General features: G+C 40.5%; 1 protein-coding gene across 10 annotated transcripts in view; it reads left to right on the top strand.

Moving 5' to 3' along the window:
* LMBR1 (limb development membrane protein 1) overlaps positions 1-15,210 on the top strand; it is a 104,123-nt gene that overhangs the window by 23,769 nt on the left and 65,144 nt on the right. For all 10 annotated transcript variants that reach the window (XM_084859301.1, XM_084859303.1, XM_084859304.1 and 7 more), the window contains exons 2-3: positions 1,948-2,020; positions 5,707-5,746. In XM_084859301.1, the coding sequence (XP_084715427.1) occupies positions 1,948-2,020; positions 5,707-5,746 (113 nt within the window). The remainder of the gene's footprint in view (positions 1-1,947; positions 2,021-5,706; positions 5,747-15,210) is intronic.

A 15,210-nucleotide genomic window follows, 5' to 3' on the forward strand; every position in this document is an offset into this window, starting at 1 on the left:
GAGGTATGGGGGAAAAATATTTATGCAGAATTGTTGATTTGTTTGTTCATTCCTGTGGAAGTGTGCAACTCTGCAAGATCAGAGATTCACTGCTGTGCCTTCCTTCACAATTCCTGATTAATGTTTAAAATAATGCTTTAAAAGCTGAGACTTGTCTTGAGAGCTGGGTCAGCACTTGGCTCCACTTCAAGCCTGCCCTTCTCCCACCTGCCCCTCCCTCGCCACCATCTTGCCTACCTCATTGCTTTTGGGGTAACCTTAAGACAGCAGGGGCCAGCTGCAGAATGAAGCCAAGTGCCAGCTCCACTCCCATTCAAAAGTGCAGTTGGCACTGCCCTCCCAAGGAAACCTTTGGGAGAGTGAGGAGGAGGAGGAGGAGTGGTGGCGGGGGTAGGTGGTGGAATGGAGAGGGAAAAATGGGTTGCAGGGAAAGCATGTGCTTACATGAGTGTAAAACACCGGTCTCCACTATGTGAATTTTAAACATTAAATCAGGGTGAAAGAAGTGAACCATTGATTTTCCAGAATTGCACAATTCCAGAGGAGTAAACAAAAACAAAAAAACTTCCACACAAACAACATGGTGGGATGGAGCAGTGAAGGGAAGGGAGAGCTTTGGCTACATCCTGTCATTCCCCACCCAGTGGCATGGACAGAACATAGTGGGAGAGAGCAGCAATTTCCCCCAACAGTATAGTTCCACAGCATTTCCATTTGTAGTTTACAGTGGAAAAGCAATGATTGGTGGAACTAGGAGTCCTCCATCTGGAAGAGCCCATAATGACAAACAAGGATGAAAGCAAGCCAGAATTCGTAAACCATCTTCTAATCATGGCTTTGAATTTGGGTCTGTTCCCCCCCCCCCCCCCCGGTTTGTTGCCTGGTGTGTTGCCTGGTGTGGGTTCAAGTATTCAAACTAACGACAATAAGGCTAAAACAAGCCTTGGTTTAGCATTATGTGCGATGGCTAAGCATGAGTAATGGGAGGTTGGAATTAGTGCACATGCGGAGTACATTGTAGTGGCGATTCCCTGTCCATGGGCAATTTTACATCTGCACCAGCCCTTATTGTTAGAAGTTTGTCTTTTAATAATGAGGGTTGGTGTAGATGTAAAGTTGCAACATTTGATTGATTGGCCTTAGAATTTCCCGCAATAGTAATTTGATTCTCTATTTCAATGAGAATAATTAACAGTTGGATTTTGAGTCCTGCCAGATTGTTGGGCCACTATGGGAAGTGCAATTCTTTAAAAGATTTCATTGCTTTTCCTTCATTTTGTTCATATTTTACTCCTCTGTTTTACTGTATTGTAATCTGAGAATTACAGTTGTAAACCATTACTTAAAAGAAATAAATATGGTTAGTATCAAATAGAACACAATTGCCTTGAATAGTTCATTTTTGCACAAGCCTGGTTATGCAAAAATACCTGGGCTTGTACTGTGAATTTTACCAGTCTTTGTGTGTTGCATGACTGCTACAGTGCTATCATTGCATCCCCCTGTTCTGGGCAGTTGCCAGATGCTTATATCTGCAAATGTGTAGTACAAGCAAAACAAGTTGAGAAGTATGCTGGCACACTCCACTGGGAAACCAGAGACTTGCAGGCATCTTGCATATTAATATGCAGCATTTTCATGAATGTTCGGATGCCTTTTCCACCTGGCCCTGTTAAATATATTCTTTAACTAGTGAATCTCATGAGTTAAGTATATTCACCATTGTATCTCCTCCTTGTTTGTGGCCATTGCAACAGTGCAATTAGGGAGAAATGCAAAAATAGCCAAAGTAAAATAAGCATTACATATTAGTGACGTGGTTACTGTAGGCATAACATTTATCTTTTTCTTTATTATAACTTGTCTCATTTTAATGCTTAAAAAAATCCCAAATTGTTGCTTGTTATATAATGTGAACCTCTTCAACTCTAAAACTTTCTCTTTCAGATCTGTTTTCTTCTGTTTGCTATTCTGTATATTGTTTCCTACTTCATTATCAGAAGATATAAGAGGAAAGCAGGTAACAGTTTTTTATATTTATATCTTGACTATAATAAAATGGGAACTATATAAGCTATTGGAAATATGGCAGTGAATAGGGCATACTGTCAGAGTGCCAAAAGACTGAAGGTTTGGGGTGATGAGGAAGGAGAGTACATGTCAGTTTTTTGTAATAACCAATTTATCATACTTGCATTTGACCAGAGATCTTGACCAGTTCACACCATCACTTTCTTGCCTTTTCCCAACCTGTATTTTTTTTATTTTGTACTATAAGTTTTCCAGACTTTAGCCTGCTGACTCTTCTGATAACTTGGTTTGAATACTAGTTGCTAGGAAAAAAACAGTGGAAGAGGACTTTTGCCCTTACATCCTGCTTGTGGGCTTCCCACTGGCATCTGGTTGGCCCCTGTGGGAAACGGGATGCTGGACCTCATAGAACTAGATTGGTTTAGTCCAGCGGGGCTACTCTTATGTGCTTAATTTGCATTTGTTAGCTTCATTGACAACTTCACAGAAGTAGATTAATTGAATGTGTATTGGCCTACATTCGTTGCTTAGGTCATTAAACCTCTAGAGCTTGGGAAGGTACAGCTAAAATCTCACCTTTCTTGAAGTCTCCCTTTGACTCCCCATTGTTGTCTTGTCATGGGCTTTTCTTGAGCTCTGAAAGAGAGGAAGCTCAAACAGGAAGACCAACAAATAGATGAGCAACACCACCTTTCCAGGAGAGATCCAACCCTTTCAACTCTTCCCACACCCCTCCTCTTCTGGGCTGTGTTAGAAGAATCAGGCCAAGTAGCCTATGGCCCAGTTGTCTTTTCCAGGTGTTCTGTAGGGTTCCAGCTAAACTCCCCCACTCCTCCCTGGCAATGGGCAGGGACCAAGGGATTCAGTGTACCACTCCAGGCAGGTGTTACGGTTGAGAGAAGCATTTCGACAAGGAAACTGCCCAGTGTCTCTGCCCTTCCTTCTTCTCAGGTTTTGCTGAGCTGCTATTTTTGGCCCTCCCTTTCCCCACTGAAGTTCAGTTCAACAACAGGAGCCATGAAGGCTTAGTAAGTCAGTAGGGCTTGAGGTCTCTTCCTTTATTCATGGTGGAAATTGTTTATCCAGCCTTTGTCCAGTGGCTCAAAGCCATGTTTGACTATAGGTTTTCGAAATCCCAGACTAGAATGAGCCCATTCCTGCTCATAAAACCCTACTGGGTCATTATGCTAATACAACCTCCATGTCTCCTCATCACTCTCAGAGACAAGATAAGGCACAGCTCTTCTCCCAGTGTTCCCTAGCAGGTGGAAATGATATTTCATGGTACATAGTAAGGAAACGAGAGGAGTCCCAGCTGATGAAGTGTCTCAGCCTCAGTGATCAGTATCCAGCTAACATACTGTGAGGTATCTTGCATTGTGGCATTTATTTATGTATTTATTTTCTATACCGCTGAATAGCTGAAGCTCTCTGGGCGGTTCACAAAAATTGAGATTGCATGAATTCTACATAGCTGAGAAGTTGCTTGTCAGATGCTTGTTCATTTGTTCTGTAGCTGGAAAAGCCATGTTCTCTCCTCTTCCTTCTATGTCTGGTAGGGAATAAGCTGGGCTACAGTTAGGTGTTAGTACTTTATGGTGGTCTTTGCTTTAGTGTATTTGTGAACTTGGGAGTCATTTTGGCAATCACATAATAGAAAGATCAGCTAGAGAAATCATCATCATCCTCTCTTGGGAAATGGTTCTTGGTCCTGGAGGCGGGTCATTACCTAATGTTGGATGACCTCTCTATGAGAAGAATAAAAATTCATCAGGAAAGCATCATCATTGTAATCTATCCTGCATTTTTGTCTCAGCCATGACTAGTTCGCAAAGTTTGCTTTGCTTTGGTGCAGTTATCCGATGGGCATATAAAAATCAGTTTATCCTCAAACCCTCTTTCAGATAATAACCTTTATTAAGGTATTTGGTTGATGTCATTTGTATATTAAATGAGAAGTAGATGCAACATTTTTTCTAGCTGATCTTTCTTTCCTGTGATTGCCAAAAAGGCTTGTAGTCTGTGTCATGCTGCCACCTAGCTACCAAATTGCCACCTTGTAGTCTGTGGATATCTTATGAATAGTTGCATGACTGAGATCCTGCTGCTACAAATGGTATTATGATTACAGTCCAAATGAATATAGGTTCAGGATAGATAATTTGCTTTATAGTTTTTATGACAGTTAATGTGTATGACTGAAGATTTTAATTCTATTTAGTTATTATTTTTTATTTTTTAAAAAAAAAAATCTTGTTCACTGCCTTGGTACCCACAAAGATGAGGAGGGGTAGTTTAAAAAGATTTCAATATTAAAATTTAACTGAATATCCTAATCTATTTCTTCTCCTTAATTACATTATGTGGAAATGGGAGGGAGTTATTCTCCCTCCCCTCCTGCAGCACCCAGTGTGCCCTCAAAATATGCTCCAGAGGGCTGGGCTGCCCTTTGGAACAGAATTTTGGGTGCTGTACAAAGCTGCAGCGGCAAGGAGAGAAGAAGAAAGCACTGTTGTGCAAACGGATGTCCACTAGTGCGATGTTAGATTTAACTCTCCATATTTGCCCTGAACCAGATATGGAGAGCTGTGTGCAGATGCAGGGCTCCATGCATGTATCATTTGCTGGATCAGGAACTGTAAGAATAAATCAGATGTGCATATGAATGTGCATTTGAGTTTGGACATAGTCTGTCCATATTGTGTTACTTTCAGTTGGATGAGCTGGATGGTGGTGACTATTCTGAGCCTTGCTAATAAGGTCTTTTTATATACTGCAATGCTGATATTATCTCATTTCTACTTTCATTACATCTCCCCTTTTCTTTGACGTAGAAAATCTGAGTTATAGGGAAAGCAGACTGCAGTTCCATCTCTAACATTGAGTATATTTGAAAATGTCATTTTAATTGAAACAAAGACCTTTAACCTTGCAAATGTCCTTTTTTCTTAAATATTTATGAAATACTTAATAAGCATACAAAATTAAATATCATTATCAAACAGGCAGTTTACATAGTCTCTTGATCATTTAATCTGACACTATATTAAAGGCGCTTTCTACACAAAAGCTTAAAATCTCAGAAAGTTTTTTTTCTTTAAACACTTTTTACGGTTATTTGTTATTTATAATTTCTTAATACATTCCCAGTAACATGTATGGTTGCACATTGTCTTGTACCTTACTGTTCCAGAACTTTAAATCTGTTATTCATTTGCCTCTCTTCCTTTTCAGATTCATATATAACCAAACAATCAAATTTTCTGCTAACATATATAAAATATTTCATGATCTTAAAGTAGTAAAGGTTTGATAAGAAATTAAGTATTGCATATATTCCAGCTGGCAAGTGTCCATGCTGGCTGGGGATGATGGGAGTTATAGTGTAACACATCTCAAGATCAGAAGGTTGGAGAAGGATGTCCTAGGCTGTCCGCTCATTGTTTATCAAGAAGAATAGTATTTTTGTAAACTCTGACAAATCCTGAATTTGAGATTTGTGGAGGAGTAGAGCCCTAGCATAAACTTGAATTATGGCAACATGGATTGGGGTCAAAGACTAGGGCAGTTGACATCTTGATCATGTCTTAGCTTCTATCTATATTAGACAATAAGTAGAAACAGATAGGTCTTTGTACTAAAATATAATGCGCAAAATTACATATTGTTTTTCAGATGAGCAAGAGGATGAAGATGCTATTGTCAATAGAATTTCGTATGTATATTTTTACATTTCAGTACTGTGCAAATATAGAAGCTTTAATGTTATGTAGAAGAAGAATACTGTTGTGCCTTGCAAACATCTCATTCTGTGTTTCAGAAGGCTGTAATAAGCATCTGTGACTGTGATGGTGCTGAAATTGTATGTTGCTTGGGAGGCTTCTTAACATAAAGTTTATGACAATGGGTGCAATACATGTGGGCAGAATAGCCTGATGAAAGTAACATCCAAAAATAGTTTCTGCATTTCCCTTATTCAAAATGGGTTGGATCCAGATTTAGTCATGGTTTGAATAGATCCATTGAAATCAATAAGACTTTAGTCCCATTGTTGCTCTGGATCCAACCCATTTTATTTAAAACTCACTTCAAAGCATTTTAAGAAACTGAGACAACTTTTTAAAAATAGAATTTGCTCAAGGGAGAGTACTTTTGTTTACAGGTTATTTGAGTTGGATTTTCTGTTAAATGGGATCTTCAAAATTCAATAGATTAAACTAACCTGACAATTTTTGTGTTCCTCAAGATTGTAAACTACAAAATAAGCAGAGCTTTAGGATAAAAGTTTTGATTTGGGAGATCAAGTCACTCTCAGCTTCATTTTTGTGTAAGTAAATGAAGAATGAAAGGGATTTGCCTGGCTGTGTCCAGGAGGTTGTAAATTCCTGTTTGTGAGATGGGGTGGTGCCAGCCTCTTTAAATGAGACAGTAATCTCGTTACAGAGAGCCAGTGTAGTGTGGTGGTGAGAGTGACGGGCTGGGAGAGCCAGGTTCTAGTCCCCGCTTGGCCATGGAAGCTCACTGGGGGACTTTGGGCCAGTCACAGACTCTCAGCCCAACCTACTTCACAGGGTTGTTGTTGTGAGGATAAAACGGAGAGGAGGAGGATAATGTAAGCCGCTTTGGGTTCCTTGCAAGAGGAAAAAAGGTAGGATATAAATGCGATAGATAGATAGATAGATAGATAGATAGATAGATAGGCCGGTCCTGAAGAAACCTAACCTGAACCCCGAAGGTGAAAACAATTAAAGGCTGGTTGCTAACATCCCCTTTCTGAGCAAGGTGCTCGAGCAAGTGGTTGTTGATCAGCTACAGGCTCTCTTGGATGAGACAGATTCTCTAGATCCATTTCAAACCGGTTGCAGGCCTGGATTTGGAACAGAAACTACAGTGGTCATCCTGTGGGATGACCTGTACCAGGAGAAGGAGAGTGTGACCCTGTTGGTTCTCTTGGACCTCTCATTGGCTTTAGTTACCATTGACCATGGTGTTCTTCTGGATAGGCTGTCTGAGTTGGGAATTGGAAGCACTGTATTGCAGTGGTTCTGCTCCTGCTTGGATGGCTGATTCCAGAAGGTGGTGCTGAGGGATTAATGCTCTACCCCGAGGCAGTTTGTGCTGTGGAGTTCCTCAGGGCTCTGTTTTAGCCCCCATGACTTTCAGCATGAAACCACTGGGAGAGGTTATCCAGGAATGTGGACTGAGGTGTATGCGGATGACACCCAGCTTTACCTCTCTTTTTCATCTAATACAGATGAAGGAGTTCATCTGAATCAGGGCTTGAGTAGGGCACTAGACTGGATGAGAGCCAATAAACTGAGACTCAATCCAGATCTGATGGAGGTACTTGTAGGTGGTTCATCTGTTAGTTAAGTCAGGGGTGGAAAACCTGAGGCCCAGGGGCCAAATTTGGCTCTTCTGGGTTCCCCAGGAGGCCACGCCCATCTACTCTGGCCCACCTCCTTTCCCCCAACCACTAGTCATTGGGTGGTTTCCTGTCTTTGCACAATTTTTACCCTATTCTTAAAGGTTGAATTGTTTCACCTAAGGTTTAGTTACTGGTAGTAAGAGCTTTAAGCTGCAACTTGCTGGTATGTTTGGTATTTTTGCCCCCACCACTTTTGACTTTGTCTTTGCCACATTTGCCTTTGGCCCTACCCACCACTAGAATGTGGCCCGTGAGAGCTTCTCAGAAATTGAATTTGGCCTTTGGGCTGAAAGAAGTTTCCCACTCCTGAGTGAAGGGTTGTTCACCTTGTTCTGGAGGGGGTTGCACTTCCCCTAATGGAGCAGGTTCATACTTTTGGGGTGATCTTAGATCCACCATTGTCACTAGAGGCACAGATGGCCTTGGTGGCTCAGTGCACCTTTTATCAGCTTAGGCTGATATACCAACTAAGATCCTACCAGGACAGAGATGACAGTTATTCATGCTCTGGTAACCTCCTGTTTGGATTTTTGCAGTTTGTTCTATGTGGGCTGCCTTTGAAAACAGTCCAGAAACTACAGTTAGTCCAAAATAAGTTGACTAGATTGCTAACTGAGACTAGCTGATGTGATAATATTATGTCAATATTTTGCCATGTGCACTGGCTACCTGTTTGTTTCCTGGCCCAATTCAAGTGTTGGTTTTAACCTTTAAGCCCTTAATGGCTTGGGGCCAGGTTACTTGGAGGAGTGTCTCGTCCCATGTTCACCTACCCAGACCCTTGGGTCATCCTCTGAAGCTGTTCTCCAGGTACCCCCGTAAATTTAGGCAAGTGACTACAAAAGAGAAGGCCTCTTTGGTGGTGGCATCCTGTCTGTGGAGCGCCCTCCCCAGAGAGGCTCGCCTGGTGCCTACTTATGATCTTTTTGGCACCAGGTTGAAGACCTTTTTATTCTCCTAGGCATTTTAAGAACTGCTTTTAGTTCTGCCAAATCTCAGCACTTTTTTGTTTTGCTGCTGTTTTTACCTTGGTTTTATGTGCTGCAATGTTTTTACTTTTTGCTGCTGTTTATATCTTGGTTTTATTATGTGTTTTATTCATTGTTTCATAGTTTGCATTTTATGTTTTTAATGTATTGAAATAGGGTTATTGAGTGATTTAAAAGTGAAATGAATAAATACATTTTTTGTCCAGAGTGGTGGTTGGGATATGTACAATTGTGCATTTTAAAATGATACATGCATGATTGGTAGTTTTTAAACTGTAGTTTTAATTATTTTGACAAATGTGTTTTTGTGACAGAATATAAACATTTGAGTTCTGATGCAAATCCACTGTTGAGTGGCTTTGATCAGGGAATTGTAAACCAAAGACAACTGGTGTTTGCTTCATTATGATGCCCCTGGCAGTGCTATGCCAGTAACCTCAAACGCACCTCTCTGTGCCAAATTCTTAGACGTGCAATTCCTTTGCTGCTCTTTGCATGGGAATCTGAGTCATGAGAATCTGAAGAATAGGTATGAATTGATACTAAATTGTATTTCACGTATTGGGGAATTATGCACATTACTTCGTTGGATTAATAGCTGACAATGAACATTTGAGCTTTAAGGGGGTAGGTAAGTATGGTTACATTTCTTTCATCTGTGTGATTCTGTCAGCCTTCACATATTTACCTGAGCCAAAAAATGTGATCTGGTTATTCTTTCCTGTGGTTGGAGGCCAGATAGTAAAGCTTCTTTTATATATAGTATTTTTTTTTAAGTGTACAGCTATGCCATGAGCTTGGCTGCATTTTGGTAGATTCCTTACCAGGCACTTTTTGTCAAAATGTCTAGTCCTTAGATGTGTGAAATAGTAGATCCAGCCTTCATCAGAGCAATATCCGTAACTTTTTTCAATATGTAAAATGTAAATTTTAATCCTGTTTATCTAAAATACACCCTTTTGAAAAGCTGGATAGCTGCTATTTCCTAGTATATCTTAATTCTAGTAAAGAATGTCAAGTTAATATTAAGGGAGCATTTATTTTTTGCAGAGATTTAAACATCTGTTACCAAGCACTTCTGTACTTTTTACTTTCTCCTCTCACTTCTTTGTGGTCTTTGTGTATCACACATATGGTGCTCTGCGCCTGCACGGAGCCTTAATTCGGGAAACTTCTGTAGCTGAGGAATTTTGCCCACCATCCCAGTGTGCATGTCCCTAGCTGGTTCCCTCTTATTCGCTCAGTTCTCTCTCAACTGCCTTTGTGGTAGCCTCGTGAGGGAACTTCTCTTGCATTCAGTTCAGTCTGAAAGCATTTTCAAAGCTGAGGTTTTATTCTGTCTTTCTTCTTACCTATCAAGGTATTTCTCACTTTAATCTTTGCATTGTTTTTATTTCTATTTGTTTTTTGTGATCCTGCAATCACCCTGACGGGCATATGGCCCTTAAGGCGCCATTTAGAAAGTGTGTCCATTTGGGGGCTAAGTTACTGCTGTCTGACAGGCATTCTCTTTGCCTTCTTTGCCTTGGAGAAGGGCACATTTTGAGTCTTGTCCTCATTGCCAAACTTTTACAAAGCAGGCGAGGTGGAATTGTTCTGACCGATTGAAAACCGCTCTTTGGAAATGAGCATTGGAAGCAGTTGAGGAGCCAAAAGGTATGGTGGAGAAGCTAACCTTGCCCCCAGGGAGCTCACCCTCTGAGCAGGAGCCTGTCACAGTTTGGGGACATCTTTCCCTCAATGTCATACTCCCCTGAGTACACAAGATCCTCCCACGCTGGGCCGATCTTTAATGTTCTCACTGGCTAAGATGCTAACCAAAAAGGCTAAAGTTTCAAAACAGGCTAGTCTGTCTTCTTTGGTACCTAAAAAGATGAAAAAGACTTCTCAATAGTCGGATGACTATACCACGCTCCCCAATCCTGCCTGGACATCTTGAGATCGACAGCAACCTCCAGCACTGGCCGCGTCTCCTAGCACCCCACCTTAGGATCGAGCATCATCGCTTCTGACTGCTCCTCCCAATTCTGGCTTGGAATATCAGGATCGACAGTGATCTCTCGTACTAGCCACATCTCCCATTGCTCCGCCAATGTCTTGGGACTGAATGTGGTCACCTGTACCGGTGACTGCACTTCCCGGTCCACCAATGTTATTCTCACCAATTCCATTGGTGAACCCGATGCCTGTGGTGGACCCCATTCTGATCACAAACACAAAGGAGATATGCTCAAAAGGAGATATGCCCAACTGCTCAAAATACAACAAACAATGAATTGGGATGCACCACAAATTAGTGCAATTAAAAACTCTAAAGACATTTTTTGTTGGAATCTTTATACTAAAATTATTTGCTAGAAAAACACAGATTAAAATGATCAATACAACCACAATATGAAATAATATAAAATGACCAAGAATGGTTTGACACAGGTCTTCCTCCGTGGTCAAACTACGAATTTTTTTATACACACAATAAAACAAATACTTAACAGAAATAAATAAACTTGTGAATATAAATAAAAACGTTGGTTAGGAAGATAAGGTTACCAAATGGAATGAGTATTTTTATTCAGCAAGAACTTACCCATTGGCTTATAACTGAAGTTCTTATCAGAATCAAAATACTAAAGCAATAATAAAGCTAAAAAACGCCTTCCTACAATGGGCCTCTCAAATCTTCAAGGCTAGGAGGGTTCCTAAACAAAAAATACCAGCATATTATTAACGGATTGCAAGTCCCCAAATTGTAGTTTTAAGGAAAACATAAAATAAAAATACTTACATTAATTTTCAGCAGTAAAAATAACATAAATGTTTATAATTCCTGCTTCCAACAGCAGTGCTTACTGACCATGGAATCTGGGAAACCTCATTCCCTTTTTTTATATCTCTAGAATAGCACCAGATGTTTGAAATAATGGGTGCTGACTCAGGCTTTGTAAAGATTGTATTCCTATTTAAAGGGTCCAGCCAGCAGTCTCTGAAAAAGATCTCACAGGAAAAGCTGAAGCATAAATAAATAAATTCATAATATTTAAATAGTATATAAATAATCCATAACCAAATACAAAACTACTCATAATGGCCAACCGACTTATTAAATTCGCAATATGTACATAGGACAAATTTTACAGCTTCACTAATACAGCACAATCACAACTGTAGCTGACTTTTAACCAATAACTGTCCAATCCACCTCTTCATTGAGGCCAGTGGGACTTTTGGTCCTTAAAGTGTGTATCTAAAAGAGTTCTCTCTGCAGTAATCTCCTGTGCAGTTGAGGTCCTTGCTCCTGAATTTGTTCAATGCAGCAAAATTTCAGGTACTTTTCATTATGTCCTTGTTCTAGGAAATGTTGCGCAGTTGGAGCCTGTATTCTCTCATTCCTTAAGCAACTCTTGTGGTCACAAATACTCATTTTGATGGCTCTTGTGGTCATGCCGACAAAGATTTTATCACATGGGCATATATATAACTGCTTTAGTGTTACAGTTAAAAAAATGCCTATGGAGATATTTCACATTATTTACTGGGTTGACAAAGTATTTCCCAATAAGGCAATTTTTACAAGCACTACAATGTCCACATGAGAAATTGCCCAATACTTCCTTACCTAGGATGTCATACCTAGGGATGTATGGACTGTGTAAAATGCACTCCATCTGTGTTTTGCAGATTGTCAGGTGCCTTTTGTTCCGTCATCTGCCCACAGACGGATGTGAATATTTTTTTTTGGTCATGCGGAAAAATACGGAAATATTTACGTAAGTATTTACATAACTTACCCCAGTTCGTAACATTTTGTGTATTGTCCCCTATTCCATACCATGTTTCCTCAGCGGAAGCTTAGGTATTTTTCTACGGATTTATATGCGTAAATTTTGGGAAAGTTAAAAAATCATCTGAAAGTCCTCGGACACCGCAGGGCCTGAGGGGGTCACTCCGCAGGGGATTCTGCAGGTTGGATTCTTAGAAATCTGAGCTCATTTTAATCCATCTTGAATTTCTCCAGCATCCCTAGTCATACCTAGTAGATGAAGTGTTTCCTCCACATCTGCCATGTACTAGAAGTTCCCTGATACTTTGTGTTCTTTTATATGTAAACAATGGGACATCTTGACGACCCGGGACATCCTTTAGTAAGTGCCAATGTTTGTTAATTATGTCCTGAATTCCCCTCAAGTAGTCGTCATGTGTAATAGAGACCACCATCTTTTCTATTCTAGGTCTAGTCTTTTGTATCAATAACTCACTTCTGTTTCTTTGTAGGGCCTTATACTTAGCCCCTCTTAATAATTTCATAGGGTAGCCACGCAAATTTAGCTGTTCTATTAGGATATCAGCCTGTATCTTAAAGTCCTGGATGGTGCTGCAGTTCCTTAATCATAACATTTGAGAATAAGGTAAGTTTCTTTTGATGTGCATAGGATGATAACTTTCATATTGTAAAAATGAGTTCACATCTGTATATTTACGAAAGGTATTAGTAATAAGCAACCCATTCCACGCTAAAATGTCCAAATTAATCTTGGACTGATTATAACTAATCTCAAATTTAAATGTGTCATGTACACTATTGATACACTGAAAAAAATCCATGAGTGTTTTCTCAGGACCTTTACAAAGGAGAAAAATATCATCAAGATATCTCTTGTATAAACCTATATATGGTTTAAACATATTCCCCTTCTGTAATATAAGAGTTTGTTCGAATACATCCAAGAAGAGATTGGCCAGTTCTGGGGCAAACCTGCACCCCATTGCTGTCGCAGATATTTGCCAAAAGAATTTATCTTCAAATTGAAAAAAGTTTTTTTTAAGAGCTAATTCAGGTAATGAACATAGAAACTCAGTGGGAGGGGCCCTAATATCCTCTTTTCTATCTAAAGTAGATCTTATTACTTCTATAGCCTCCTGCTGTGGAATATTGGTATATAAAGAACATACATCCAGAGTGACCAGCCAGACACCTTGCAAATCTTTGGGTGTATTACTTAGGATATTACAAAAATGGGTAGTATCTTTGATGTAGGATTCTATATTGTTAACGAAGGGTTTCAAAAAAAAAGTCAACATCCTTAGATAAAGGTTCTAATATTGACCCACAACCTGCAATAATGGGTCTCCCTGGTATTGGAAAAGTATGTTTATGTATTTTGGGAAGAAGATAAAACCTTGGTGTCTTGCCCTAGGATTCTAACAAAAAAATTATGAGTGGATTTATGATTAAATCCTTCCAAGAGTGCCTCATCTACTATTCTAACTATATCATTATTCACTTGTAAATTGGGGTTATTTCTAGATTGTTGATAATGAGTAGTGTTATCTAGCTGTCTATATGCTTCCTTAAGGACCCCATTCTTATAACTTCTACATGAGAGGGTGAGATCAGGGACCAATCCCCAACCAGTCCAACTACTTTGCCACCTTGTTTGTACTGGCCGCAGTGGTATGGGACATCTTGAGACCGATGTCAGGGATCTCCAGATTCACCAAACTTGGTTGCTTCCTTCAACAGAGATCATCCCTCTAGTCTTTATGAGTGAAACCAGGATAGAGATAGGTCCAGATCACCTTTCTCTGATTGGGAGAATCATCCAACATGGGATTCTTGATACAGGAGACCCCGTGACTGGGATGAGGATTGATATGATCCATACTATCCCTCTTGCCATCCTGACCTTCCATATTGGCGCCGAGAGTATTGACTCCCACTCCAATCAGCTATCTTGATTAGACCTCCGGATTGGGAGGATACCTTTTGAGTGCCTCCTTCAGTTCCTAATCCAGTTCCGCTATCGCAGCAAGCAATCTAAGTACCAACACCCTTGCTTCACAACCAACTGCTGGCCACGGTACAGCCACCAATGCCATCACTGCCTATATTGCAATCATTGCTGCAACTACCAGCCACGCTACAGACACAGTTATGACTTAACACTGGTGATGAGTCTTCACTTCCCTGCAAGGAAGGCAACAAGCAGGCTCTGCCACAGGCATTGCCGGGGGAATCACCGTTCTCTGGTATGGAAGACTATCAGTTTGAAACCACGTTTCAGTCCTCCTGCCTGATGTCCATTTCCTCACCTGATGCTGTTGTTGGGTCAGAGGACCTTGGAACATTTTCTAATCAGATGATGAGAATGGCTCAATCTTTGGGTTTGGAAACCCAACCAGTAACGTCTACGGTTCAGCATCCAGTTTTTAACAAGGTGAATGTTGAACTGCCTCAGCCTGTTGCCATGCCCCTCCTTCTTGCCCTGGAAGAGACTATAAAACAGCCCTGGAAAGCCCTATCCACTGTGACATCAAAATCAAAGGGCTTGGAAGGAATGTATCATTTGCAAGAAACTAATGCAGAATACCTATTCAAGCATCCTGCTCCAAACTCAGTGGTGGTAGAGGCTGCACAGGGAAAGTCTCAGAGAGCACATTCTTCTCCAACTGATAAGAAGGCAGACTCCTTGACCTACTTGGGAGGATACTACATTCCTTTGCAGTGATGGGCCTAAAAATTGCAAATTACCAGGCAGCGATATTGGGGTATCAGCTACTGTTGTGGGATAAAGCTGGCCACCTCTGTGAAGATGATAACCAGATGATAAGAAGGAATTAGGCCATCTTTTCCAAGTCAAGGCAATGAAGTTGTCAAGGCAACAAATAAATATGTCTCACCATCAAGTCGATTGCGATTCAGAGGTCCTCATTTGGTCCATCACTCTATGTTGCCATGCCTGGTTGGCGTAAGCTGGCCTTCCT

This window comes from Heloderma suspectum, chromosome 5, assembly GCF_057233095.1.
Source record: "Heloderma suspectum isolate Gila_16-S chromosome 5, 16-S_ref, whole genome shotgun sequence".
Classification (NCBI taxonomy): Eukaryota; Metazoa; Chordata; class Lepidosauria; order Squamata; family Helodermatidae; genus Heloderma; species Heloderma suspectum.